The sequence below is a fragment of the Pongo abelii genome, chromosome 1 (genome assembly GCF_028885655.2).
Source record: "Pongo abelii isolate AG06213 chromosome 1, NHGRI_mPonAbe1-v2.0_pri, whole genome shotgun sequence".
Classification (NCBI taxonomy): Eukaryota; Metazoa; Chordata; class Mammalia; order Primates; family Hominidae; genus Pongo; species Pongo abelii.
The window spans coordinates 33,756,497-33,784,455 of NC_071985.2; the positions used below are offsets into that span (position 1 = coordinate 33,756,497).

Genomic DNA, 27,959 nt, shown 5'->3' on the forward strand with positions numbered 1-27,959 from the left:
TTTTTTTCCTCTTCTCCTTTGAAAAATGAGGCATTTCAAAACCATTTTTCCCCCAATGTTTTTATGGTAACTGAAGCATCATTGTTCATTTTGCAATAACTCTAGCTTTTGCTTTATAGATTAAATTGATACAGCCAATTTGTCTATAAAGAAAATGTCTGTGAATTGAGTCTTCTTTTTGAATTGACCCTTCCATTACAAAATGAATGATCTATTCTAAAGAGAGAAAAAAAAACCCTCTCCCTTTTCACATATCATTCTTCTTTTCTGAGTGTAGAGAGTTGTTGGAGTATAAGCATTAAAGTGATCCCAGTGTTAATTCGTGGATCCTCCAAGCTGAACATTTTAAGTTTGAAATTTACAATTGTTATAACAATTGGCCCCTGCCTAATCCATTAGGCGAGAGCATTAGCTAGAACCCAGAGCTAGGAATGCTTTAACACTTATGAGTACGTTTGAGTTGGCCTCATTGTTACCCAGTCGTCAATAGTGTCCTTAACATTTCCAGCTGCCTCATCACTGTTTGATATGTACAAGGGGCTGGGACAAGGGTGTAGAGGGTTCCACTCAAACATGTCCCCAGTATCAGGAGAAAACACATTTCAGGAAGGCGTGGTTCTGATAGTGGGTCAGGACAGAAAACAGGAAAATTGGTTTTAATACCATTCAGTTATTATACTTCCTGCCTCAATTGAAATCAAAAGAAAAATCCTTGTGTCTAAAGAATAATTACAAATTTTGAAATAGAGTGAACATTCCATAAAGAAAATTTTAAATCTTTTTTCTAAGAAAATACTTTCCTATTACCTTGTGCAAATGGCAATCTATACTTATTGGCTGAATAATAATTAAGTGAGTTAATTAATTAATTCCTGGCAGATTTATTATATCATTAGTCACTGACCATGATCTATACCACGATAGGGTGAGATTTAAAAATTCTTCCATTATTCCTTCATATTGCATTGCAGAGCTCTTCACACATAATTAGTTCTTAAATTTTTTGCCTAGTGTTACTTATTGTTTCCTAACAAATGCAGTTCAAAAACGTTCGGGTGACATTCACAGCCCTCTTCATTCTTACCACAATCTCCTTTCCAGCCACAATCCCCACTATTCCCCTGCAACCATCACACTTCTGCTACGTGGAACTGCCACCCAGGTATCTCCAGTACTTTCTTCTGTTCCTTCTTCTAATCCCTCATCTATTTTTATCTACTCAAATTCTACGTCTTTCCTGGCCTGGATCAAATGCCACATCTCAATTAAGTCTTCCCCATGTCCTCACCCCTTTCTTCTGAATCACAAGTATCTCCTTAGTATTTCTCTGGCACTTATTATAGCACTGCCACACTGAATTGTGTGTATGTATACACATTATTGATTTGCTCTATTAGATTATAAGTTCCTCAGAGTCAAGAGTCTGTGTTACCCATCTTGTATCTTCCATTGCAATTTTATGGAGTCTTTTGCATAAAAGATGCTCAAAAATGTTTAAAGCAGCCAGCTGCTGAGAAACAATGCTAAATGTTTGCACTGAGCATTTTGGCAGCTGTGTCATCCCACTTGGTGATGCCACCTAGCACATACACACTAAAACAATAGGCCTGAACACTAAACAATAGGCCATGGTCCTGAAGGGTATTTTGTTCTACCTTTCTTGTATTGTGAGTTGATCTTTGATTCCAGAGCAACTCTGCATGTATGTGTGTGCTGTCAAAATAAATGTCTTTTTTGTCTCACCAGCTGAGATACATTTAGGTGAAGATGGCACTGTTAAAGGAAGTGTGCAGGTGAAGTCTGTGAAAATGTTCTGACAATGTTTATATTTTGCAGCCTTGGAAGTCTCATGCCAAGTGAACCATGGATAAGTATTCAAGTTTGATATTTGCCTAATGCGTGGTAAAAAAATAATAATAATTTCTGTATCAAGACTGATTTGATGGCCAGGCGCTGTGGCTCATGCCTGTAATCCCAGCACTTTGGGAGGCCATGGCGAGTGGATCACCTGAAATCCGAAATTCAAGACCAACCTGGCTAAGATCGCGAAACCCCGTCTCTACTTAAAATACAAAAATTACCTGGGCGTGGTGGTGGGCTCCTGTAATCCCAGCTACTCGGGAGACTGAGGCATGAGAATCGCTTGAACCCAGGAGGTGGAGGTTGCAGTGAGCTGAGATTGCGCCATTGTACTCCTTGCATTCCAGCCTGGGCAACAAGAGTGAAACTCCGTCTCAAAAAAAAAAAAACACTGATTTGAATTTTGCAAAATGGTATTAGATATAAATATGTTGATCAACTTTTGGGGAACTTAAAGGTTAACTTTATAAATGGAGAGGAAAAATAGTCCTGCAGAATCCATGCCTCAAATTATCTGGCTTTCATGGAAAAATATTTTGTGTTGATTTGTCAACATTACAACATATAAAAGTCATCCAATTGCCTGGATGTACTCTATCCAAAGTCATGGCTTTTAGATAACATTTAATGGGAGCTCGAACTGCTTCTCACATTTTATTTGTAGTCTAAATCAGAAACTCTAGGTCTCAGGTATAATCATTCCTTATCATTAAGACATGATAAAATATAATTAATGATAAAGGATCTGGGCAGTTTCAACTTAAGAATACAGAGGTTAATATACTTATATCTAGATTCTTCTGAAGTTTTCTTTGCACAAAAAGGTGAATTTTTGATGTGACTTATTCTCTGGTTCTTGGTATTCATGATAGCTAAGGAGGCAAGGGAATCCCGTGACTTGGTTAGGGTGCAGAAGCCAAAACTCATCCATTTCAGGATAAGGAGCCCAGGATAAGGGAGAATCATAAATGAAAGACAAAGGCAGAAGAAATCCCACTGGCTTAGAATGAGGTTGATGGTGACCAGGAAGATTAACCCTTTCCAAAATATAATATGCACACGTAATACTCTGTTGATGAACACAACAGTGCCTATACATCATTGTTTTGGTTCATTACTGGGAGCAGGGTAAAAAGATTCCTAAGGTCTACAGTAAGTGAGCTTAGTGAAAATGCACCCCAAAGACCAGAGTGAAAGCTCTGGAAACTGCTGGATCATCAGATCAACAGACTCAAAGATGACTAAGTTGGGAAGCTTTATACAGTTTAAACATTTGTGCAGGGAGTATCCCCACACAGCCTTTTATTGACAGCTACAGATCAATGGTAATTTTTGATCATTTTCAACCTACATAAACCTATTGACCCCATGGCCACCTTTGGGGCACTTCAAGTCATCAAAAATAATCAGAGGAGATGGTGTAAAATTGTCACACTGCTGAAGACTCCAAGTAGTTTCATATGTCCCCAGGAGCTGAGTCGAGAGGTTAAAATATAGTTCAAATTGCCAGCAGAACCTCAACTGACAGAGTGTTCCAGAGAGTCTTGTCTTTATGTCTCATAAAATGAGGCACTGATTTGTATCCAAACTCTGACCTTCATGCATATAAAGTCAAAGAAGGAAAAAAGGCTGAATCCCATTGAAGGTATTAGATTGCAAAGAATGGATTATTCCTAGTAAAATATTTCTTCCTGTTTTTCTTTGTTGAGTCATCTTCTTCATCTGCTGCCTAACAAAAGTAGCTGACATGTTTGTAGAATTATGTACAATATGGACATGCACATAGAATGAACAAAGACAAAACAGAAGCAAGTGCAAGGTGACAGGCCAGAAGTCAGGGACAACAAAAAATGTAGTCAAAAAAATCATTAGGAAGAGTGAAAGGAAGGAAAGTGCAAAATAATGGCAATAAAGGGGAAGAAGTAAGAGTATCGAATTAAGATAATCTCTATAGAGGAAAAGGAGTGAGAGAAGAAGGAAAGGGTGAATAAGAGGAAAGAGAAAGGAAGGAACGGAAGAAAGGTGAAGCAAAGGAGTAAAAGGAAGGAAAATCGTCTTCAGTGATGACTTTTCCTAGTCAGTGAGACAGAATGCTACATCTCCAAAGGAAGGAACTGAATCCAAAACATCTAAAATCCACAGTGCTCAAGCAAATATCCTAAATTTAAGAAAAATAACAAGTAACTGAGCACGTAAAAGAGAGCCAACCCAATCCACAGAGTGAACTGCATCCAAATTTTGCAGCAGGATTCTAAAATAGTGAACTTTGATGTTGGAAATTCATTCAGGAGAGAATAATATAAATTATTTCCTGAAATGTCAAAGAATAAATTGGCAAGGATTATCTTGCCATTTTTATGTTTTCTTCATTTTTTAATATAGCTTTTACTAAACATTGACAAAAACTATGGCTATTATTTAGATCTATTTAAGGAGTCTATATGTGTTATATGTGTGTGTATGTGTGTGTGTGTGTATATATGTGTATATATATGTATATATGTATATATGTATATATATGTGTATATATATGTATATATGTATATATGTATATATACGTATATACATATATGTGTATATTACGTATATATACACATATATATACATATACACATATATACGTGTATATATACATATATATACGTATATATATATATACGTATATATATATAAAAAACTATTCAGGAATAACAAATTAGCCAAATGCAGCAGTGGCTCACACCTGTAATCCCAGCACTTTTGGGCAGCCAAGGCAGAAGGGTGACTTGAGCTCTAGAGTTGGAGACCAACCTGGGCAACATAGTGATACCCAATCCCTACAAAAAAAAGAAAGAAAGAAAAGAAACATTTTGTTTTAATTAGCCACACACGGTGATACATGCCTGTAGTCCCGGCTACTCCAGAAGTTGAGGCAGGAGAATCACTTGAGCCCAGGAGTTCAAGGCTGCACCGAGCCATGATCATGCCACACTCCAGCCTAGGCAAAAGAGCCAAAAAATAATAATAATAATAACTTAAATAAATAAATAAATAATGTAATATAAGAACTTGTCCTCAGTATAATTTCATGGTACAGAAATTACTTTTACATCCCAACATGTGGTTATTTCGCTCTTTTTTTTAAGATACATGTAGACCAGGTTAAGCAAAACAACTGTTGTAATGACCCTTTGTAGGAGTATACCCCTAAAAATTTTCTGTGCCAAGCATGCATGAACTTCAACTTGCAACCTACAGGCCATATTTCTATATTAGATGGTGGAGGTTTGGAAGCTAGGGCATTTTGAATACTTCTGCTTTCAAGGATCTGAGCCATAAATGTTTATTAAAAGAATCTATAATGAAATCAGTTTTGTTAGTTTTTTAATGGTTGCCTGGAGTGTGTTGGATGACTGAATGCCAGTTGTTAATCATTAAGTACTCATGTTACCAAAAGTGTTTGATAGTATTGCCATCTAGGGGCTGAATGGAATTCTCAGCTCTGAAATAAACTATAATTGAGCAGGTGCAGCTATTGACAATATACATATGTTTTTGCTTTATAGCCCACATGCTTTTCATGTTTCTTATGACAAAAGCTTATGAAAAAATGTCCCCCAGCAGCCCACCTTTTTTATATATAATCTGTTAGAGGTGATTACTATTTGCTTTGGAGCGTATGCTTTTTTGGCATCTATTACTGAATTTTCTGAAGAAAGAATTATTCTTTTTTGCATTATTAATCTTGCCCATGTTTGCCCTATTTCCACAGAAAAGGAATCATTTATCAGAAAAGAATGTTTGTAATCGGGACTTGTAGCATCTTCAGATTTAATATTCATTATGGTCATTCTAGTTCTGTGCTATATGTATCTAAAAGGCCAATCCAATGTTGTGGAGAAATAAGTTTTTAAATATTTATGATCTAACTTTTAATATTTTAAAAAAGAGAAATTAGTATTTCTGTAAAATTTGTTTCAGAGTCTGGTTGCTCAGCAAATGTTTAAATATTAAAAGATTTCAAAAGGTTAGCATGTAATATCATAATGGGACTTATTGAAATAGGAAAATTGACTTTACAAGTTTTTGATATGTGAAGGAAATTGTATTTTCTCTGCCTATGTTTAACACATAACAAGAAATAACACAGTTAAAATATACAGCCAATAATGTCAGAAAACAGCACCAAAACCTATTTCTACATTGCTTTATTTTTGTCTAACCAGTGTGTTTGGAAAAAAATGTTTGATTTTGTCATCTTGTTTTAGATTTTATCCAAAATGTTATTTGGATGTCCCCACACATAATTTTTTCTGATGTTCTTGGGTACCTACTTGCAGAAATAACTTTCACTACTCCACTTTATATTCTTCCTCCCTTGCTCATCAAGGAAAGAAGACAATTGAAGACCATGTACCACATTCAAACATCTAATAAACCAAAGCAGATCATTGAACGTAAATATCCTACTAACCCAGTCAAAACTTTCTCATGATTTCTTATATCCAATGGGGATGGTACACAACAGAAAATGCTAGTGTGTGTGTGTGTGTTTGTGTGTGCGTGTGTGTGTTTACCTATGAACACATTACTACCCCACTTGCAGACATAATTCCTACTTTAAAAAGACATATCCTTTCAGTCCAGATGTGGAAAGAGCACCCCAGGGCCTTTAGAAACATTAGGATTCTTAGCTCCAGTTTAGTTATGCCAAATATATTAATGCTGCTCTCCAAGCAGAAAAACTAACAAACAAATTTTTAAAAATCCTAATTTGGCTATCCCTTTTTTCTTTTCTTTTAAAGCAACAAAGACCAAATTCTCCAAGCCTAGCTAACAATTACTTTTGGTAGGTTTCATAGTTTTACTTATGGTGCTTTTAACAAATGAAAATATTTTTATATCTATATTAATAATAGACTTCTCTAAGGGTGTTTGTACATGTACAGTTGAATTGGCTTGTTACTGTTTTCTTGTGTTTATTTGTTTTATTGAATTCGTAAGATATATATACATGCCAAGAGAATGAGAGAGGGAGACTGGGAAGATGGAGAGTCTTGTGTACAAACAGATAGTGTTGGGTATTTGGAAATTAGGGGTGTTCACTTTAACTCTCCAAACCCTTAATATTAACCTGGCAGGCAATTATCCCAGTTTCTGACATGCAGCTTGATACCACTGATTTCCATTTTGAGCTGGATGCAGCACTGATCTGAAGCATCATGTTTTTTTTTTTTTAATGTTTATATATCACACACTTTGGGCTGCAAGCACTGAAAAGTCAAGGATCCTGTCTGGTCCACTTTCTGAGTGTCTGAAATCATACAACATTGGGTAATATATTCAAGGTGTGAACAAGATTAAGAAGAAATGCATTGTTCTCTTAATGATAATTCAAATCTCTGCTGTAGTGTTTGCGCTGCTGTTGCCTACGTGCTTTGGCCATGAGGTTCAGAGAATGACTTTCCAGCAATATTGTCAGTTTCAAAAAAAAAAACAACTTAAACTGTTAACTTTCTTACAGGGAACAAGCCATCAAGCCCACCTGTTTGGGTTAGAATCATTCACAACCTATCGCATTGGTGTCGTGGCTGCAAACCATGCAGGAGAAATTTTAAGCCCCTGGACTCTGATTCAAACCTTAGAATCTTCCCCAAGTGGACTGAGAAACTTTACAGTAGAACAGAAAGAGAATGGTCGGGCATTGCTACTACAGTGGTCAGAGCCTATGAGAACCAATGGTGTGATTAAGGTAATGTCTACCCTGCGTAAGAAATTATGTTTGGTGTTCTCCAGACAAATAGATGAGCCCTGACATGCCATCAAGTCACTGTGGGAAAACTCCCTTTGCAGCCTGTTTAATTCTCCTTGATAGCTCCTCCAGGCACTTAATCATAGATCAGAGAAAACTAGCTTAGATGTGTGATGCTTCCTATGAACCCAACACTGAGCTAAATGCTCTCCATGGATTATCTCATTTAATCCTCACATCAACCCTACTAGTTGGGTACCACTAAACCTCATGAGGCATATGCAGGCTAAGTAACTGCCCAAGCCTACATTGTAAGTAATTGAGTTGGGATTTGAAGCCAGGAACTCACATCAGAACTGAACTCTAAATGACTGTGTTCTTACTGCCTCCTGAATTACCCTACCCAGTTATTTGCTTAAGACTTGCCTAATTTATGCTTCAAACAGAGCTCATTAAGCAAGCCACAGGTGTCTGCTAGCTTCCCAACTTCTGTATGTAGCTGTGAGAAACAATGTTATAAATGTCATATACGTATCTCAAGCTCCGCCAGCCCATGAGTACAGGGGAGATTGTATTTTCATGAATAGCCTGCATTTTGATGTTTTGAACCTTCAGCCACACAAAAGCCAGCCCTCGTCTACCTCTCTGATGTTTCTCCCCAAGGATGGTGGCAGACATACCTGTTAGTTCATGCTACTGCCTTTACCTCCAGTCTCTCCTGGCCATGGTCCATCTCTTAGGCCCTCATCAACTACCTTCTGTGGGCTGGGACTGCAGAGTCCCCCAGCCTGCAGCTGCTGTAGACACACTACCCTTTCCTTTGGCACTCCTTCTCCAAGAGGCAGACTCCCACATCAATTCCACATCACAGGGTTGAGACTAAGCTGTTACTTTTAATAAAGCCTCCCTGAAAACCCTAAGAAAGGGATGACAGCAGGAAATTACGTGCAGCAATAACTAAGAACTGTAACTAGAGCTCACAGGCCCAGGTCCATCCTGTGGGCCTCTCTGTGGGCTGCCTCTCTGCCTAGCTTCAAGGCCTGCTGCAAGTAGCAGTAGCAAGCTGCTTCCCACCAGCCTGCCTTCATGTGGACAGAAGCCAGACTTCTCCCCCCTGGGGCAAGAGGCTTGAGCCTTAGGATTCATGACCTTAAAATCCAAATCACGGCCCTAAGGCACCCATCGGAAAAGAAAGCTACTTTTCCCTCAAAGCACTTCTCCTTGTGGGTATTTGGAGCCATGAGAGCATCTGCTTCTTCCTGGCATGATTGACAATAAGAATATTGACTCCTTGGACCTTTATTTACATTTCACCAAATACTAAGCAAATATTTGGTGAAATACTTCTACTAAGTGCCATATACTTATTCAAGAGTGAACAAGACAGTCAAGTTCCCTGATGTTACAGACCATGTGTGAGTGCACGTGTGTGTGTGTGTGTGTCCGTGTGAATAAATGTGGCAGAGTATATGAATGGTGGGGGTACAGAAAAGCAAACAATAAGCTAGTAAATAAATAAGCAAGGGAATTACAGACAGCGATGAATGCTATAAAGAAAATTAAATAGAATAATGTAATTATGCCTGCTCAGGCTATTTTAGAATGGAATATCATTTGAATCAAGTTGACATTTGAGCTGAGTCCTGAATGACAAGACAGAGTTAGTCATGTGAGGGTATGGGGGCAAAATGTTCCAGACAAAATGAATAGCAAATGCAAGGCCTGAAGCCAGGAATGAACTTGGTGTATTCAAGGAAAGAGAAAAAAGCTAGTGTGTATGAAGTATTTGGGGGAAAGAAAGATGGCACTAGAAGAGGTTGGAGGGACTGGTAGGAGACAGATTGTGCCCAACCTTGTAGGCCGCGGTAAAGAGTTTAGAATTTGTTCCAAGTGCAATGAAAAATTACTGAAGGCTTTAAGCAAAGGAATATCATGATCAAATTTATGTTTCTAAAAATCACTCTGGCTACCCTGTGGAAAATGGGCTCTATAAGGACCAATGGAGTTTGAGAACTATTGAAGATTTCAAGGTAGAATTGAAGGTGGGTCAAATTAGAGTAGCAGTTGTGAAATCATGCACTATAGGTGAATTGAAGATACATTCAGAAGATAGAGATAACAAAATGTGTTAATGAGCTGAATGAGAGACATGAAGGAAAGGAAGCGCTTTGGGATGACTTTTGGGTTTAGGCTTTGGGCTATTGATGAGGAAGGGGAGACTGGAAGATGAACAAGTTAGAAGGAGCAAGTAGATAGTGTGAGGTACAAGTCTAAAACTCCTGAGAGAGTTCTTTGCTGGGATAAATGTTCAGAATCCATTAGCAGGTGGATGTTATATAAACCTACGGTGCCAGAGGAGATCAGCTATGGAGAGAATGTAACTCAACCTGTTGAGAGTCTGGGATCAAGCCCTGAGGCATAAATGTGGGGGTCAAGAGGAGGAAAGAGAGCCAGCAAAGACTGATAAGAGGGAACTAGGCTAGAAGGAAGAGTACATGAGTGGAGTGTCCAAAAAGAGAAGAGAAAATATGCCAAAATGCTGCTGGGAGCAGAAGGAAAATGAGGGCAGAGAAGCCACCCCGAGTATAGGAATGAGGAGGTCACTGTGATCTTGACAAGGAGAGTATGTGGTAGAATGGGAACCCTGGTTGGCATGGCTGTTTGAGGAGAGAATGGCAAGGAAGGAAATTAGGACAGCAACTCATTAAAGCCATTTAGATGAAAAGAAAAGCAGAGAAATGGAGCAATAGGTGGAGACTGTGGGATGGGGAAGTTTTATTTAAAATCATTGAAAAATACTAGAGTACATTTAAACATGATTAGAAATAACCAGTAGAGGGAGATAAACTGGTGATGTAGGAGATAATGAGAATAACGGCAGTAGTGAGACCTTGGGGAAGGAGGAAGGGATGGGATACAGCGCTTAGGTGGCCTTCAGTAGGGACAGAGATATTTCATTCATAGCAAAAGGAGGAAAGGCAAATCATGTAAGTCTAGATTCACATGGATAGAGCGGTCAATATATAACATGGAAGCATTCTTCTCTAACTGCTTCTATTTTCAATGAACTATATGGTTATGTCAACAATCAATCAATGGTGAGGGAGGGAAGAGGGTGTTGGTGGTTAGGGGAAAGGAGGAAATATGAAATAATCACCTGGGAAAATGACAGAGCAAAAGCATGAGGGAATAAAATAGGATTACAAATTGGTAATTGCCTATTTAAAATGTATGGTTAGAAGTTTAAAGTGAGACCAATAAAAATGTTTGGGTGTTTTTCTACAAACCCATTTCAGAGCTTGAGTATAGAGGGAAAGCTAAATTTTACACTAATTAGAGATTTGCCGGGTGAATATCAGGGGCAGCAAGGGGTGCTCGGGGCTGTCACAGAGGCTGCAAGCTAGCTATGGAACCTACGCTCCCTTCAGAAGATATGGCAGTCCCCTTCCCACATGGGGGTGGTCTTGCCTGGGTCCTCAACAAGAAAATCACACCAACATACAACATTCCAACATAAAGAGATTTCCAAACTTCTAGGCTATGTGATCTTAGGGGAAAAATGGAGTATATTAACAATTTAGTCTAAATTAAGCTTGCCCAAGAACCACTCCTGGGAATGTTTCAAGGGTGTGCCTTCCAAGGGCTGTAAAATATGTCCTGTCCCCTCTTGAGAGTCACCATGATAGGGAGTCATCGATAGGAGTGTGTCATCTCTCTCAGGTTTGTTGGAGCAGGGAAAGGTTGGAAAATCACTGTTCAAAAACACCTGCATTCAGATTAACTTACTTCCCATCTTTCAAAAAGAATGAATAATACAAGGATGAAAACTTGCTCTACATTTGTACAGTATAATAAGCACTCAGATGTTTTTTTCCAGAACAAAAGACTACTTTGCCCCCAAAGGAGCAATCAATTCTTCCATAGCCTGCGAGAGAAAACAGGGTGTTTTTTCCATCTCCTAGTCATAAAGATTTATATACATGTGTATATGTACATGCATATATATGTATGGATATTTGTACTTATGTATAAAATATAGGTGTCTGTGTGCCTAAACACACACACACACACACACGCTAACTCTTTCAGCCCTGGCACTCTGTAACAGCACATGATTAAGCATTGTAATTCTATTTCCCAGCAAATGCCGTCGAAGGTAGACCCTACTTTAGTCAGTATGAGATCAGAAGCAGTTCATATCTATAAAACAGGAGATTTTAATACTATTCTCTACTTTAAAAAAAATACAAATAGGAGAAACCTTGTGAATACCATTTAAGTCAAAGAATCAGGTTCAATAGCCCTTAGTTTTGAGATAAATGCTTATGTATTTCCCAAACTGAAAAAAAAGAAAAGAAAAAGGCAAAGAAAAACATTGTTTGTCTCTCTGTGGGCCTTATGTTAACTGAAAAAAATCACATATCCCCAATTAATATCAAAATACTTTTTCTAAGTTAGGGTCATCAAAATAAGGAACAAGGGGGTGAAGGTTAAAAAGCGGCTAAATAACTACACAAAGAGATTGCATGCTGCAAGTTATCCCTTTTGCTTCTGTCCTTCTGTAGACATACAACATCTTCAGTGACGGGCTCCTGGAATACTCTGGTTTGAATCGTCAGTTTCTCTTCCGCCGTCTGGATCCTTTCACTCTCTACACACTGACCCTGGAGGCCTGCACCGGAGCAGGCTGTGCACACTCGGCGCCCCAGCCTCTGTGGACAGATGAAGCCCCTCCAGACTCTCAGCTGGCTCCTACTGTCCACTCTGTGAAGTCCACCAGTGTTGAGCTGAGCTGGTCTGAGCCTGTTAACCCAAATGGAAAAATAATTCGCTATGAAGTGATTCGCAGATGCTTCGAGGGAAAAGCTTGGGGAAATCAGACAATCCAGGCCAATGAGAAAATTGTTTTCACAGAATATAACACTGAAAGGAATACATTTATGTATAATGACACAGGTTTGCAACCGTGGACGCAGTGTGAATATAAAATCTACACTTGGAATTCAGCTGGGCATACCTGTAGCTCCTGGAATGTGGTGAGGACGTTGCAAGCGCCTCCAGAAGGTCTCTCTCCACCTGTGATATCCTATGTTTCTATGAATCCCCAGAAACTGCTGATTTCCTGGATTCCACCAGAACAGTCTAATGGTATTATCCAGTCCTATAGGCTTCAAAGGAATGAAATGCTCTATGCTTTTAGCTTTGATCCTGTGACTTTCAATTACACTGATGAAGAGCTTCTTCCTTTTTCCACCTATAGCTATGCACTCCAAGCCTGCACGAGTGGAGGATGCTCCACCAGCAAACCCACCAGCATCACAACTCTAGAGGCTGCTCCATCAGGAGTCAGCCCTCCAGATCTTTGGGCCATCAGTGCCACTCAAATGAATGTATGTTGGTCACCGCCCACAGTGCAAAATGGAAAGATCACTAAATATTTAGTTAGATATGATAATAAGGAGTCCCTTGCTGGCCAGGGCCTTTGCCTGCTGGTTTCCCACCTGCAGCCTTACACTCAGTATAACTTCTCCCTTGTAGCCTGCACGAATGGAGGTTGCACAGCTAGTGTGTCAAAATCTGCCTGGACAATGGAGGCTCTGCCAGAGAACATGGACTCGCCAACATTGCAAGTCACAGGCTCAGAATCAATAGAAATCACCTGGAAACCTCCAAGAAACCCAAATGGCCAGATCAGAAGTTATGAACTTAGGAGGAATGGAACCGTTGTATATACAGGCTTGGAAACACACTATCATGATTTCACTCTCACCCCAGGTGTGGAGTATGGCTACACAGTAACTGCCAACAACAGCCAAGGGGGTGTTTTGAGTCCTCTTGTCAAAGATCGAACCAGCCCCTCAGCACCCTCAGGGATGGAACCTCCAAAATTGCAGGCCAGGGGTCCTCAGGAGATCTTAGTGAATTGGGACTCTCCAGTGAGAACAAATGGTGATATCATCAACTATACCCTCTTCATCCGTGAACTATTTGAAAGAGAAACTAAAATCATACACATAAACACAACTCACAATTCTTTTGGTACGCAGTTATATGTAGTAAACCAGCTGAAGCCATTTCACAGGTAGGTAGCCGTGTCTCGGTTTTCTGAGAGTGAGCCACTGACATTTCTATTGCCTGAGCCCTTGGTCAGTTCTAATGAAGACTCTAAAAATAGGATGCATGGTGTCCCCAACCTCCATCCACCTAAACATGCATAGTAGACAAAGCACATCCTTATCCAAGCAAAGCCTGCTTACATAACCTCCAGAGAGCAGAATTCTTGCAGGTGATGTTTTGAGAGTCAGTGTTTCAGAAAGGTTTGCAATGCATCCTGGTATCTGAAATAAGTAGGACAGAGATGAGGCTAGTCCCCCTGGAAATACGCAGGCCCCTGGACAGTTCTGACAGCCCTGATAGGGTCATTTGGCCAGACTGTGAAGAAAATGATGTATTATTTTAAGGTTAAAAAGTGCCAATCAATGAGCGCAATTACCAGCCAGAGTTAGACTAAAACAAAATTTGTTTTGTGAAGAGCCTTCTTATCAAATCCAGCACTTCTTCCGGGAATAATAAGGCTTCTCTGACTCTACTTTCTTATGGTTTCTCAGGACAGTGCCACTTTACTAGCTCATGTTTTCTTAGCGGTCCCATCTGGGCTCTGTGACATGCATGGAAGTGCGTTGTTCTCCACACAAAAGAATCTTGCCCATTGCTTAAATAATTGTTTGGCAGTTTTCCCCATCACATTTTAAGTAACTTACATCCCCAGAGAGAAGGGTAATAAAAGACATTTTATGCTTAAAATTTAGTAAAATGAACAGAATCACTCAAAAAAATTAAAGGCTGAAAGAGTGTTGATTTCCAACTACCATAGGTAAAATTCAGCTATTATTGTGATCTAGTGATGTGCAGATTAGATCCTCCTATAATTACCTCTGATATATAGTGCTGTTTAAATGAAACATTCATGGTCTTATGCATCTACTCATGACAATTATTTAGGGTCTATTAAATATTAAACAGTAATTAAAACTTCCTCAGGTATCCTCTGCAGCTAATCCACATGCTATGTGAGTTGGCTTTTATATTACCTTACACTGATTCAGGGCATGAAAAAGGCCCACTGTAGCTGCAGAGCTGTATATTCTAGACTGGCTTCCTCTTTACCTGACTGTACCTCCAACTTTCAAAAATCGTATCAATTTGCTCCCTTTTGAAACTCTTATTCAAAAAGTCTTCTAGAGGTGAAACAATTTGTCCAGGCATGAAAGGAATGCTTTTTCCAGGCTGGAAAAAAAAGTTTAATTCATCTGATAAATTGCAAGGTTATTTAAGAATGTGAGAGAAATCTCTTCATTATCCACTCTAACTGAATCTGTAAGTGACATTGACATAAAACAGGGTATCACTTCTATATGAAGTTGGAGTTCATGAGTGGCTTTTTGTTTTTGTTTTTAGTGGATTAATGTTCACTGAATATTGCAAATGTGTGTGTCCTCCTTTCAGCACCCCCAGCTGGTCAGTAAGAAGAAATAGCCTGGGAATGTCCTAAGTAGCAGAAGGAATTTAGCCCAAAATTTAGAAACTACCACAGATAACCCAGAAAAATGAATAATCTTTATGTGGGAAATCAAAATTGACTTCACAGAATTGCTTAGAAGTCAGATCTACCATACACAGCTATGGATTTGATCACCAATAAACTGGTAGCCCTGTCATGGGTGGAGATGGGCATGAGACGAGAACCAGGGGAGGAGAAGAAAGTGGGAATAAAATAAGTCACAAAGCGAAAAAGGTGTAATTAAGAAAGCAAAAAGGTGAAAGAGAAAGAGCAAGTAAAAGAACAGAAAGCAGTGATTCAAAGAGCAAAGAGGGGAGGTAGAAAATAGAAGAGGAAAAGGCTAGAACTAAAAGGAATAAAGGTAGAAAGAAGATAGCTGGGTGCCTGAGGGAAAATTGAAGGTGTCCTAAAATCAATGGTGGTTGGGAATAGAGAAAAAAGTGCTCATTTACAGCCATAGACACTAAATACTCACAAAAATGCATTTTGTTGGAAAGGAGAAGTCCCTGCTATGTAAATAGACCTTTTCAAGCAGCAGAGACCAGCTATGAGGCAAAACATAATTGATTAGTTGAATTTAACTGGATGGTGATAAGGTGTCTTCATGATTGATAATCTGGTGTGTAGTTGGGTTAACTTTGGCCCCGCAAGGTCTTTGTGTCATGTAAGGGAGCCTGTTTTAAGATGTTAGGTATCAGGTGAGAGGATTTATTACCACTGAGACCTTAATTCCATGATGTTCCTTCATGACCTGGAAACATTCCTGGGGGATCATTTAGCTCTAGCTGCAAAGGTAGGAGGAGTCCAGGACTGCTGAGAACTGCTTCATACTTTCTAAGGTCTGCATTCTTCATTGCTATGTTAAGTAATTCTGAAGAGTACCAGAATTTTCATGCCGGAAAGAATCTTGAGAGTTATTTATTCCATACATCTTTGTTTAGGGGAAGAATTGTACTCACCCCTTTCAAGCAGATCAGGAACTTTAGTTTAGAAAGCCAGGGGGATTTTGATTGTTCAAAAATTTCCATGGAAATATAATTTTTTTTTTTTTTTTTGAGACAGAGTCTTGCTCTGTCACCCAGGCTGGAGTGCAGTGGCGCAATCTCGGCTCACTGCAAGCTCTGCCTCCCGGGTTCAAGCCATTCTCAACTTTGTTATTCTTAAGAGTTAGCTGTGAATAAGAATACATGTAAGCTTGTCTTTTTTTTTTTTTAAGGCCTGGTGTTTTAAAGATTCTTCCCATGAAAATCTATTTTGCTGAAAATCACTAATTTCTGCCTTATGTCCTGAAGGTATGAAATACGAATTCAAGCGTGCACCACCCTGGGATGTGCATCAAGTGACTGGACATTCATACAGACCCCTGAGATTGCACCTCTGATGCAACCCCCTCCACATCTGGAGGTACAAATGGCTCCAGGAGGATTCCAGCCAACTGTTTCCCTTTTGTGGACAGGACCGCTGCAGCCAAATGGAAAAGTTTTGTATTACGAATTATACAGAAGACAAATAGCAACTCAGCCTGGAAAATCCAATCCAGTCCTAATCTATAATGGAAGCTCAACCTCTTTTATAGATTCCGAACTATTGCCTTTCACAGAGTATGAGTATCAGGTAAGAAATATGTATTATAAACAATTCGAGCTGATTGTTTGCACCCATCAGCACCTGCCTGTAAAAATGGTGCGCAATTTGAAAAGGCACATAAAGAAATGTGGGACTTAAGGAGAATAATAATATTCCTTAAAAATTTTTAAGTGGTAAATGAGGAAAAACCACGTTCATTGCCTTTTTCGTTTTCTTGGTTTTTAAGCCATGTTATATACGTTGTTTTTCTTAAGTAGATTCCAGGTGAATTTGCATTTCTTATTAGTAAAGTGGTTTCTGCCATTAAGATTCCCTCTGTCAGTGTTGCCTTGGTAGGAGATACTCCTTATTAAAACATCACTTTGAAAATAACTCATTACTTGTACCAAAATAAAATCAAATAGCAAACATCTCTAGCCTCGGTGCTCAAGAAAGATACAGAATGTTGAAAAAAATCTAGAGGAATGCAACTAACCTGCCCATGGCGATGACTTAAGTTTTCTTTGAGGATGGCCTAAAAAAATAAGACTGTGCATTCTTAAAAAGCCAAGAATTAAGAATAATATTCAGAAAGTATGGTGAATTCTATGGAGGACTTCTGTTAGGTTTGTTTTGTTTCGCCATCAGAGTCCATTTGCATTCTTCTTGTGATAACAACCTCATTTCCTGTGGGAGAATGTGCTTCCCCCACCCTTTGCTCAGGCGTGGTGGGAGTGTCAATCAATATGTCAGGCTGTCTCCTAGCCAAGGGGTGGGCACATGAGCCCCTCAGCCCCTCAGATTTGCCTGGGGCTTGATCTTCAGCAGAGTGACTCCGAATTTTAAAAGGTGGAGGTGAGAAGTCCTGATAAAATATCCCTAACCTCAATCTAAAAGTTTTTCTTTTCCCTGCTATTTCCAAGCATGGTTCTTCAACCGTTCTTTTAATTCCATATACTCACAGTAAATTCTCATTTGCTTAAGTCAGAATCAGTGCCTCTTGCTTGCAGTCAAAGAAAGCTTACTGACTGATGTAAGCACTTAAGTGCCGGGAACAATGCCAACAGAAATTTTCTAAAAGAGGAAACTGAGCCTTAAAAAGCTTATTATAACATGAAATAATAAAAATAAGTCACCAAAAAGATAGTGACCAAATCAATGAGTACAGTGAATACAGGGAACATTTTAAGCATGAAAAGAATATTTTAGGACAATAATGTATGGGACAAATTACCGAATTAATAAGATTTGAAAATACAAATAAATTCTCGAATGGTTTGGAAAAATACACAGATATAAATCCGTAATCCCTTGTTTGCAATTCCAAGTCTAAAAATCTCTTAAAAGTATTTTCTTGCTTTGCCACAAGTCATTTGGCAACAAAACCCAATCTAAACAGACTTGAGACTATTTACAGTATTTATTTATCCCATTTAATATGAATATTTATATGTTTTGCTACAAAAATATTGCTTTATTATAAGATGGCTAATCAGATCATGGTATGGATATTACAAAATATACAGTATATACATTTTATCCTATTTCAAAATCTAAAAACAAAATTATTTTAAAACACATCAGGCCCCCAAGGGTTTAGGATAAGAACTGTGGTTTATGTCATAAAGGAACAAAATACTTACTGATGCCACCATCGGAAACGTAACACTGTTAGAAACAGCCAGAACCTATGTGCCTGCCCTTTTGTTCTTTTCTCATTACCTTTATTGAGAAGTGTCACGTTATCAAACTATCAATTATCTAGTCTCCCTTACAAATAAAAATAGTACCTTCGTGAGAGAGCTGGATGAAATCAGCATAAAATCTTCAGTCGCTAATTAAACGCAACTTAATGACCCATATATAAGAAACACAAACTTTCTCTGGTATTGTGTTGTGTCACTGGGTTAAATTCTGGTCACATGATCTGTAGAAGTCTCATTCCAGTTTTTGTTTGTTTGTTTGTTCGAGACAGAGTCTCGCTCTGTCAGCCAGGCTGGAGTGCAGTGGCGAGATCTCGAGATCTCAACTCACTGCAACCTCTGCCTGCCAGGTTCAAACAATTCTCCTGCCTCAGCCTCCAGTGTAGCTGAGATTACAGGCGTGCACCACCACACCAGGCTAATTTTTTTTGTATTTTTAGTAGAGACGGGGTTTTGCCATATTGGCCAGGCTGATGTTGAACCCCTGACCTCAAGTGATCAGCCTGCCTTGACCTCCCAAACTGCTGGGATTACAGGCATGAGCCACTGTGCCAGGCCCCATCCCAGTTTTCTATGGAATGGAAAGCTCCAAGCATGTGTCTTGTCTCTAGTCAGATTTTTCATCAGGCACTAAGGATGACTAAGAACCAAGGGACCCACATTTCAGAGGAGAGACAAGTTAAGAACCTTAGGCTGTGTGGTTTCTTTTGTAACTGTTACTATCGGCTCGGTGTTACACTCCTCCTCCATACTCATCTCACTCAAATGAAAGTATTTAATTTGGTTTTTGATCTCCAATTTTTATTTATTAGCTAATCCCGTGTAGTTACAACATAAGGATAGAAAACAAAGAAAATCAAAATCTGGCTTAGCCCAAAGGCCCAGTTCTTATGGAAAATAATATTTTGAAAAGCATAGATTAAATGCTGAAATAAATGATCAGAAAATATTAGTTTCATTTAGCCTGTGTAAACATTGAGTCTATGTGGACCCTAAGTAATCCTACAGAAGTCATTTAGGAAGTTATATACTGAAACAATTTATTTTTCTTTAACAAAAGAGCATTTTTGTATTTGTGATGAATTTGCATTGCTCTCAAAACCTCTTGAGGGTTACTTCATCTGCAAGCTGCCTTTGAAAACACCTTCATTGTCCTATATAAATCTGCTCACCCAACAACTGACAGTGATTTGACCCTTCTGCAGAGGGGTGTGTTTTTGAGGTAACTGTAGATTGTAGGGAATAAAAACAAAGACCTGAGAAACTTCCTAGCAGTGTGGAAGGATTAATCAGAAGATCATGAGGATGTATAGTTGGGGAGGTTGCCACCCACATGGTGTGCCTTGCAAGTGTCAGATGGGGCTCCCCACCACCTTCCTACACTACATTACATCATTGTACTCATTTCTGGTTTTGAGTTAAATCATTGAAGGCAGTTGTTAAAATTTAGTTATGTGAAAAGAACAAGACAGTTTTCACTAGTCTAAATCAACTCATTCTATCAGTTGGCCAGTGATAGAAGAGGGTATTGCATGGATAAGTTCTTTTGTTTTTCCTTCTTCTTCTTTTTTTTTTTTTTCCTTCTTCTTCTTTCTCTGAGACACAGTCTCACTCTGTCACCCAGGCTGGAGTGCAATGGCACGATCTTGGCTCACTGCAACCTCCGCTTCCCGGGTGTAAGCAATTCTCTGCCTCAGCCTCCTGGTAGCTGGGATTACAGGTGCCCACCACCATGAGTGGCTAATTTTTTTTGTATTTTTAGTAGAGATGGGGTTTCATCATCTTGGCCAGGCTAGTCTTGAACTCCTAACTTCATGATCCACCCACCTCGGCCTCCTAAAGTGATGGATGAGTTCTGATGGGCAGGAGGGTCAGGAAATATCTGGAGAAATGGATATTTATAGAGAGGGAGGAGCTACTCACTGCAGAAAACCAAAGAGGGAAATTAAATGAGCAGCAAATGTCACTCACCTCACCACAATTCATATAACCAGCTTGGTTACTAGCTCCTTTGAAGGTGAGCAAGATCCATGTGATATCACAAGCACCTTCTAAGTGTTCACCAATACTTCAATATGGAATGCCCTAAAGGTAGCATCCCCACTGTTTACAGTACAAGTGGAGGACCTAAGAGCTTGTTCAAAGGGCAGATTCCTGGGTGGTATGGGAAGGGACCCCAGCAACCAGTATTTTTTTTTTTTTTTTTTGAGATGGCGTCTCGCTCTGTGGCCACGCTGGAGTGCAATGGTGTGATCTCGGCTCACTGCAACCTCCGACTCCCTGGTTCACGCAATTCTCCTGTCTCACCCTCCCAAGTAGCTGGGATTACTGGCACACACCACCATGCCCAGCTAGTTTTTTGTATTTTTAGTAGAGACGGGGTTTCACCATGTTGGCCAAGATGGTCTCGATCTCCTGACCTCATGATCCACCCATCTCAGCCTCCCAAAGTGCTGGGATTATAGGCATGAGCCACCGCTCCCAGCCTAGCAACCTGTACTTTTAACAAGCAGCCTGGATGGTCCACAACCCACTTTTTTTGGAAATACTGCCTCAGAGGGTGAGACATTGCTGCTATGCTACTTAAGTCTGATTTTCAAGCGGTGATTTTCTGAATCAGTGGTTCTCAGCTTTGCGCATTAGAATCACCTGGGGAAATTTCACAACATTCTGGGTGCCGATACCCAGTCCCCATTCCCCTGTAGTTCTGATTCTGGGATGGGTTTGTGAATACGTGCGATTCAAAAGATTCCCAGGTGATTCTCCTGTGCAGCCAGGGTTGAGAATCACTAGCCTAAACTGTCATAAACAGCCCAAATAAGTGAAGCCAGCTCCCCACAAGTGCCTAATTTACATGATGATCATTGATGATAGCCTATTGACGTTGGTCTATCCTGGCTTTCCTAAAGAAGGGTCCTATTGTTTTGATGTGAAACTAGAAAGGAGAACAGAATATATTATTTACGAAGTCCATGTCTCAGCTACTCATATAATTTATTTTAATCTGCCTCATGGATTTTATTTGGATTTTGTTATTGTTGTTTTATTTTCTTTTGTTTCTTACTTGGGAGGTCCGGTCTTTGGTGGTAAGAGTAAAGTTCACCATCATTTAAAACAGGGGATTTTTCTAGTTTGAGTCATTTCAGGATAGCTTCCAGAATTCTGGGATTCTGAAGGATAACACTCTGGAGGATTAGCTTTAATAAAGCCAGTGAGATCTAAAATATGAATCAAAAAATTAGGAATATTACTTTTTCTTGTTTTCCGCAAGAATGAGTTGGTGGCTTTACAGAGTGCACTGCAGGGTCCCATTAGAAAACAAACATTCTCTGTGAATTTCTAATGCAACTTAGTTTACCAAAATCTAATTCTCAGACAACTCTGTGAATGTATGTTCCATGCATAAATGAGATGCATCTGTACTAAATAAAATTCTTCCATTGCACAGACCTCTTCCTTAAACAGAGATCACAGTCTTGCTTGTGCTACAGAATATTTACAAATCCAAGAAGATTTTTTTAAAGACAGTAGTCATTTCTATCTTCAACCCTTTCAAAATTGGGCTATTCTAATACATGCAGTGTGAACCTCCAAATTATATGTGGAGGAGTTCTTAACTGTTTAGCAGCAAATTAAGACAATATTTTTCCCACAGGCTTTGAGAGGGACCTGGGTGTGAGTCTACTCCATTAAGACATTTTGGTTTTTACCCTTGGGGAGTGAGCCGAGGATAATGAATAGCTCTCAGTAATTGTGCATTCATATTCATACTCTTGCTTAAGGCAATGACTCACCACAGATTTGATAGGGCCCGCCACCACCCCCCGTTTCACTGAATCACGCTGTCAGTGACTTAATTAGTTTTCCTGAAACTTCCTCACTTTGACAGATTTTTGCGGTAAGCGCCCACGCACACTCAGGGTCTCTGAAGGCTTCTGGCGCCTCGTGACTGGGTGACTGAGAAGCAGTAGGTCAGCCTTAGAGGAAACTCTGACTCATGGCATGGGGTCTGAACTTAGGGCTAGTGCTGCAGGAGCCCATGCAGAATGGCAGTCTGCTGCTTTCTAACAGACCAACACTGTCCCCAAACAAGAGAATGGAAAGAAGGGCTGTGGAGGAGACACAGAAGGGGATCCTCACAGTTGCTGCCAGTGGCAGCTGCCTAAAGACTGCCAGAGGTACTATGGAGGCCTTCCCTGCACCAGCCCCCACCATAGGCTACCAAATGGTCGGCGATGAGTTAGAAGTGGGAGGGAGAAAGACCAACATCTTCTACTCCTTCTCTCACTACTTCTGGATCTTTGAGCACATTAACCTCTTTGGGCCTTTCCTTATAATATAAATTAGGCCTGCTATGATGGAATATCATAGACTGGGTGGCTTTAAATAACAAACATTTATTTCCCACAGTTCTAGAGGCGGGGAAGTACAAGGTCAAGGCACCTGCAGATGCAGTGTCTGGTGAGGGCCACCTTCTGGCTTGCAGATAATGGTCTTCTCCTTATATCCACATATAGCAGGTAGAAGAACACTAGTCCTGTTCATGAGGGCTCCACCCTATGCAACCTAATAACCTCCCAAAGGCTTCCATACCATCATATTCAAGATTAGCCTTCAACATATGTATTTGAAGGGGACAAAAACAGTCAGTTCATAGCACTCATCTATAAAAGGAAGCACACTCCAGCTCTGTATTCTATGGGCAGAGTACTAGTAAGCTACAGGCATATAATTTTTAGAAATTCTAATCAAACTTTATCTTCTCTTGATTGGTTTTTTGTAATCTACAGTTTGTAAAACCTGACAAAATTAATTCTGACCCAAAGCAACAGAATTTTCTAATGGTATTTAGCTTTAAGTTGTGTTGATGCAAGTGATGTATGAAATCAGCTTCAGATAATAAACGGATCTATGGTTATTCATCACCAAGATGGACATATGGAAATATCATTAGTTGTATCTCTCATTGAAACCTAACATATTTATTCACTAATATATTTTAAAAAGTATATAGCTATACTCTAAAGGTGTGATACTCCTTCCACTAGGAAGTTCAGCCCTCCTCGTCCTTGCCATTTGTCTTCTCAGAAAAAGAGTAATTTACCCACATACCCATGACTAAAATTCCAAACTCTGATAGTCTGACTCTGCTTTTCTGCAATTAGCTACTTGCTTTGCATTGCCTGTTTTCTATTGCTGTCACCCTTACCCCATCCCTTTTCTATATCACATTTAGAGAAAACATATTGAGCATGTTTTCTGTTTAGTTTTGGACTTGCGTTTAATTAGGTATTAATCTCACTAACGTATTTCCGACCAGCATGGAGGTTTTTGTCTGGTTAATTTCTCCCACGAGAACTAAGCTCCCCACGCCCACCCCAACTCCCATGGCTCAAGGTTTTAAATGATTTATTGATATTGTCTGACTCAGGCAGTGTATTTATTCTAAAACTTTAGGGCCTGAGTGCACAGCTTAAACTGAAGGCCATTGGGACATTTCCACATATAGAAAACTGAAGACTGCCACTAGGCCTGGGGCCTGATCATTTTTCACATCAAGCCTTTTGTTCCCGTGGGAGATCATTTCTACCTGTGGGTGTGAGCACATTCAGGAGCATGCTCTAATTCTTTTTGTTCTTGTTCCATCTCTCATGGCAACCCTTAGGACTTTATTCTAAAGCTTCTATTGTTGGCAATCTTTATGGTGCCTTTGAGACAAGTTATCCATGTGAAGATGGGTTGGTTCTCACCCTCATACAGATGCAACTCAGATTTATATTTCACTTAAGATGATATTGATCTTCCTGTCTCTGTGTTGGAAGCTTGTTTGCTGGAAACAAAATGCTAAACACAACAGAATGCCTTTCAACTGAATGTAGATAATGTGTAATTCCAGCCTGCCCTCGTGGCTCTTCAGATGGCCATGAAAACAAAGGCTCCCAAAATCACCTGAAAGTTAGGTCCTGTAAAAACATCTAGGAAAGGATAAGATGTGTTTTACTTATTTTCCTTTATCCTATAAATTGAGTATTTAATAACCTGTCCTTATTAAGCACCTACAATGTTCAAAGTGTATACCTAGTTACTAGGGTTGAGGCAGGAGGCTAAAATCCATACACTCTCCCCTTCAGGGACTTAAAGTATAGTTGATAAGACAAATAAAGATGCCTATGAATAATGTATCCATAAAAATATGGCTAGGAACGTTGATATTTGCAAGATCTGAGTGATGGCAAAACAAACCCAGGGAGGAAGAAGCAGCTTCTTTATCTTCAGGGACAACACGATTTCCACACCAAACTCTAAAGGCCACTCTTATTCTACTCTCCAGCCAGATGGTTTTGTGCAGGACAGGTGGCACCTTGATATTAAAGAGGTACTTGACTAAAATCATTCCACAGAGACACGAAGAGGCACCATTTCTCTGTTCCTTCAGTCTTACAAAAAGAAATCCCTTTCTAAATCTCCATCCTTATGTTTAGAAGCCTCTCTTAGCCCACCTACTGTTATTGGTACCCGTGTAATGGTTCAAAATGTTCTCCACTGTATCAATCGGGATCTCAGCAGGAAACATATGTCACATTCAAAGGGTATTTGAAGAAAATTTAATGAAGAGGCTATTTATGGAGATGTGGGCAGAATTAAGAGAATCAATAAGGGATGTTGAAGTACCCAGGGAGTAGGAAGAGCCAGAAGCTGTTACCTTCTAGGCCTGCAGGGACAGTGGAAGAAAGTGGGTCATTGAGAGGAAATTCAGCCTTGTCAACATGCAGTGCCAAAGAGAGGAGCAGGAGAAACAAAGAACCTGAACTCTCTCTTCCCTTTGATCAAACCCTAATGGAAAGGAGACAGAGGAGAAAAGATTCCAGGTGAGGCAGTCTGATAAAGTCAGCCTTCCGGGGTACAGACCAAGCCAGAGAAAGGCAGAGAATGGATCTGGGGAAAAACCAGCTCGTCCTCCACACTCAGAATGATGCTGCTTCTCAACCAATATATAACAGTGCCTTTACCAGTAGAATCCTTTCTGGGCTAGAGGATCACCTGGCCAGCTTTGGCTTGTCACTCTATGATTATTGATGAACCACTAAGTAAATTTGAAGACTTAAGAAGGATTGTATTTAAGTACTTGAACCAATAGCATATTACCATTAAATTGTAAATAAACATCTCAGGATATATGAAGCCATCTAATCTGCAGGTAGAAACAAAAATGTTAACACATTCAAATAAGTCGGATGCCTTAAATGGTAATTTGTAAGATCATAGTTGAGACTTCTTCTTGTTAATTGATTTATCTATCTGTTGATGGATCTGATCATTACTAAGATGCCTATAAGCATCTAGAAAACTACAGTTCTCTCTTTGATTCCTATAGGCATATTTCTAATGGAAACCAGTAATAAAATTCTTTTCTCTAAAGAATCCATTGAATTGCTCTAATTTTTTCTTTTGTTCATGTTTGAGGACTTTTTGAGAAATTTTAACTAATAATAAGACAAAGTAGAGAAGCCACCCAATTAACAAATTTCAATGTAGAGCAATATTTTTGAAAAGCCAGGCTTTTATTTACTCTAACCCTCAAAGCTCTAGAGTACAGAAGTACCTGGAAGAAAGATACAGAGGGAGGTGTGGGCTAAATTCCAAATGCTGTGGAGGGTTTTCCAATCTTATTAATGCATAACAACTAACTCGAATCCAGAAGTGAGTTGCAGAATTGCTATCTAGCCCCACTAGATCCCCCAAACTGTTAACTCACTCTCTCCTGTCTTTTCACACAAATAATGTGATAGTAATCACTATTATTTATTTAGGGTTTGCTGTGTGCTAAGGGCTGTGTTAAGAACTGCATGTATATTAACTAATTTAATCTTATACAACCATTTGAGATAGGTGTTATTACTGATACTGTTTTACAGGTGAGAAACATGAGGCATTGAAAAATTAGATACCATGCCCAAGCATATAGAGTTGATAAGTTGAAGGACTCAAATTTGAACCTTAAGTTTCAGGTTCAAAGACTGGTTTCTTAAATTCTACCCCAACAGTTACCTCCAAATTGCATTTGTATGCAGCTTTGGGACTTTCAAAAATCGATGAAATATTTATAAATGTATTCATCCCCTACCCCATTCCTCAGAAATTTCTAGAAACAATATTGCATGTAAATCTTAAAATAGTCCTATGGGGTAGGTGTTATTATTTCTTAGCATAATCAAGAACCTGAATGACTTATCAAATTACCTAGTCAGAAAGCAACAGAGTCAGAACTCAAGTCCTGACTTTCTGACCCCAAGTTCAATGGTGGCTCTGCTGAACTTCAGCTTCTTCAAGTCACCCCCATCAGGAGCACAAATTCCTGACGCTGTGAAGACAGACTGATTAGGGTTGCAATCTGGGCTCCATGAATTATCAATTTTGGATCTTCAGCTAGTAATTTAAACTCACTAAACCTCAGTTTTCTTATCTGTAAAATTGAGATTAAAAAAACAAACAACAACAACAACAACAAAAAACTTACCCCAGGAAAGTTGCTGTGAACTTTAAATAAGTTGACTTTAAGGCTAGAGTATTGTCACTTATAAAAAAAAAAAAGTAAGATTTAATATATAAATACATAGAAGGTGTTCAGTATCCAGCATTCTTGTAAAATGAAAACCAAATAAAGTCACTCTCCTACTGCAAACCCTACTTCCCCCATTCCATAAGATGCAAACTCCTCTCTACTTCCATGAGGACTTTCATGGTCTCACTTTTGTCCAATTCTGTCCTCATCCCATTGCTTTCTGGCCCTTACTCACTAAGGTCAGCCACAATGGCCTTCTTGAGGATCTAGCCCTAAGGCCTTTGCACATGCTTTTCTTTTCCACAGAATGCTCTTCCCTCAGATCTTCATCTGGTACCTTCTGCCAATTGTTTCCCAGCTTGATGGTCATCTGTTGAGAGAACCTCCTGGATAAGCCAACATTTTCTGCTATATCACCTTGTGTATATCACCCTACAATATCATCATTTCCTTTCTAGCATATATCCTAACCTGTTTATTTTATTTGTGTTTTTATTGATTGCCTCTCCTCACCAGGATGTTAATGCCAGCCTCGTTCACTGTTGTATCCCCAGCTCATAGAACAGCATCTGGCATATAGAAATGGCTCAATCAATATGTGTTGAATTCATGGATGATAAATGGTCTTACCTAATTTACTATCCTTCATGGAGATGTCAATCACAATTGGTGATTGTGATCTTAGCTTCCTCTAGCAACTTATTGTGGATAAAGTATATATTTTAATGCTATATACATTAGGGTATAGTCATTATTGCAGAGAACATAATGGAATTTCAATGCATTTACACATGTTTGAACAAGATGAAATATATGAGTAGTACTTGCTTCTGTGTAATATGCAATATTGCTCAAAGCATGATAAGTGGCACCAGAGACGGATGTCACATTGTTTGTGATAGTTTCCCCTGTCTCACTTTTAGGCTACCCTCCACAGAAAAAGCCAGTCCATGCAGGACTCTATGAAAAGCCCAG

The 27,959-nt window shown here is 39.3% G+C and overlaps 1 protein-coding gene across 1 annotated transcript in view; it reads left to right on the forward strand.

Moving 5' to 3' along the window:
• USH2A (usherin) overlaps positions 1-27,959 on the forward strand; it is an 827,758-nt gene that overhangs the window by 767,114 nt on the left and 32,685 nt on the right. Inside the window, exons 63-65 of the mRNA XM_024239307.3 lie at positions 7,364-7,591; positions 12,157-13,673; positions 16,445-16,766. Coding sequence (XP_024095075.2) covers positions 7,364-7,591; positions 12,157-13,673; positions 16,445-16,766 — 2,067 coding nt within the window. The remainder of the gene's footprint in view (positions 1-7,363; positions 7,592-12,156; positions 13,674-16,444; positions 16,767-27,959) is intronic.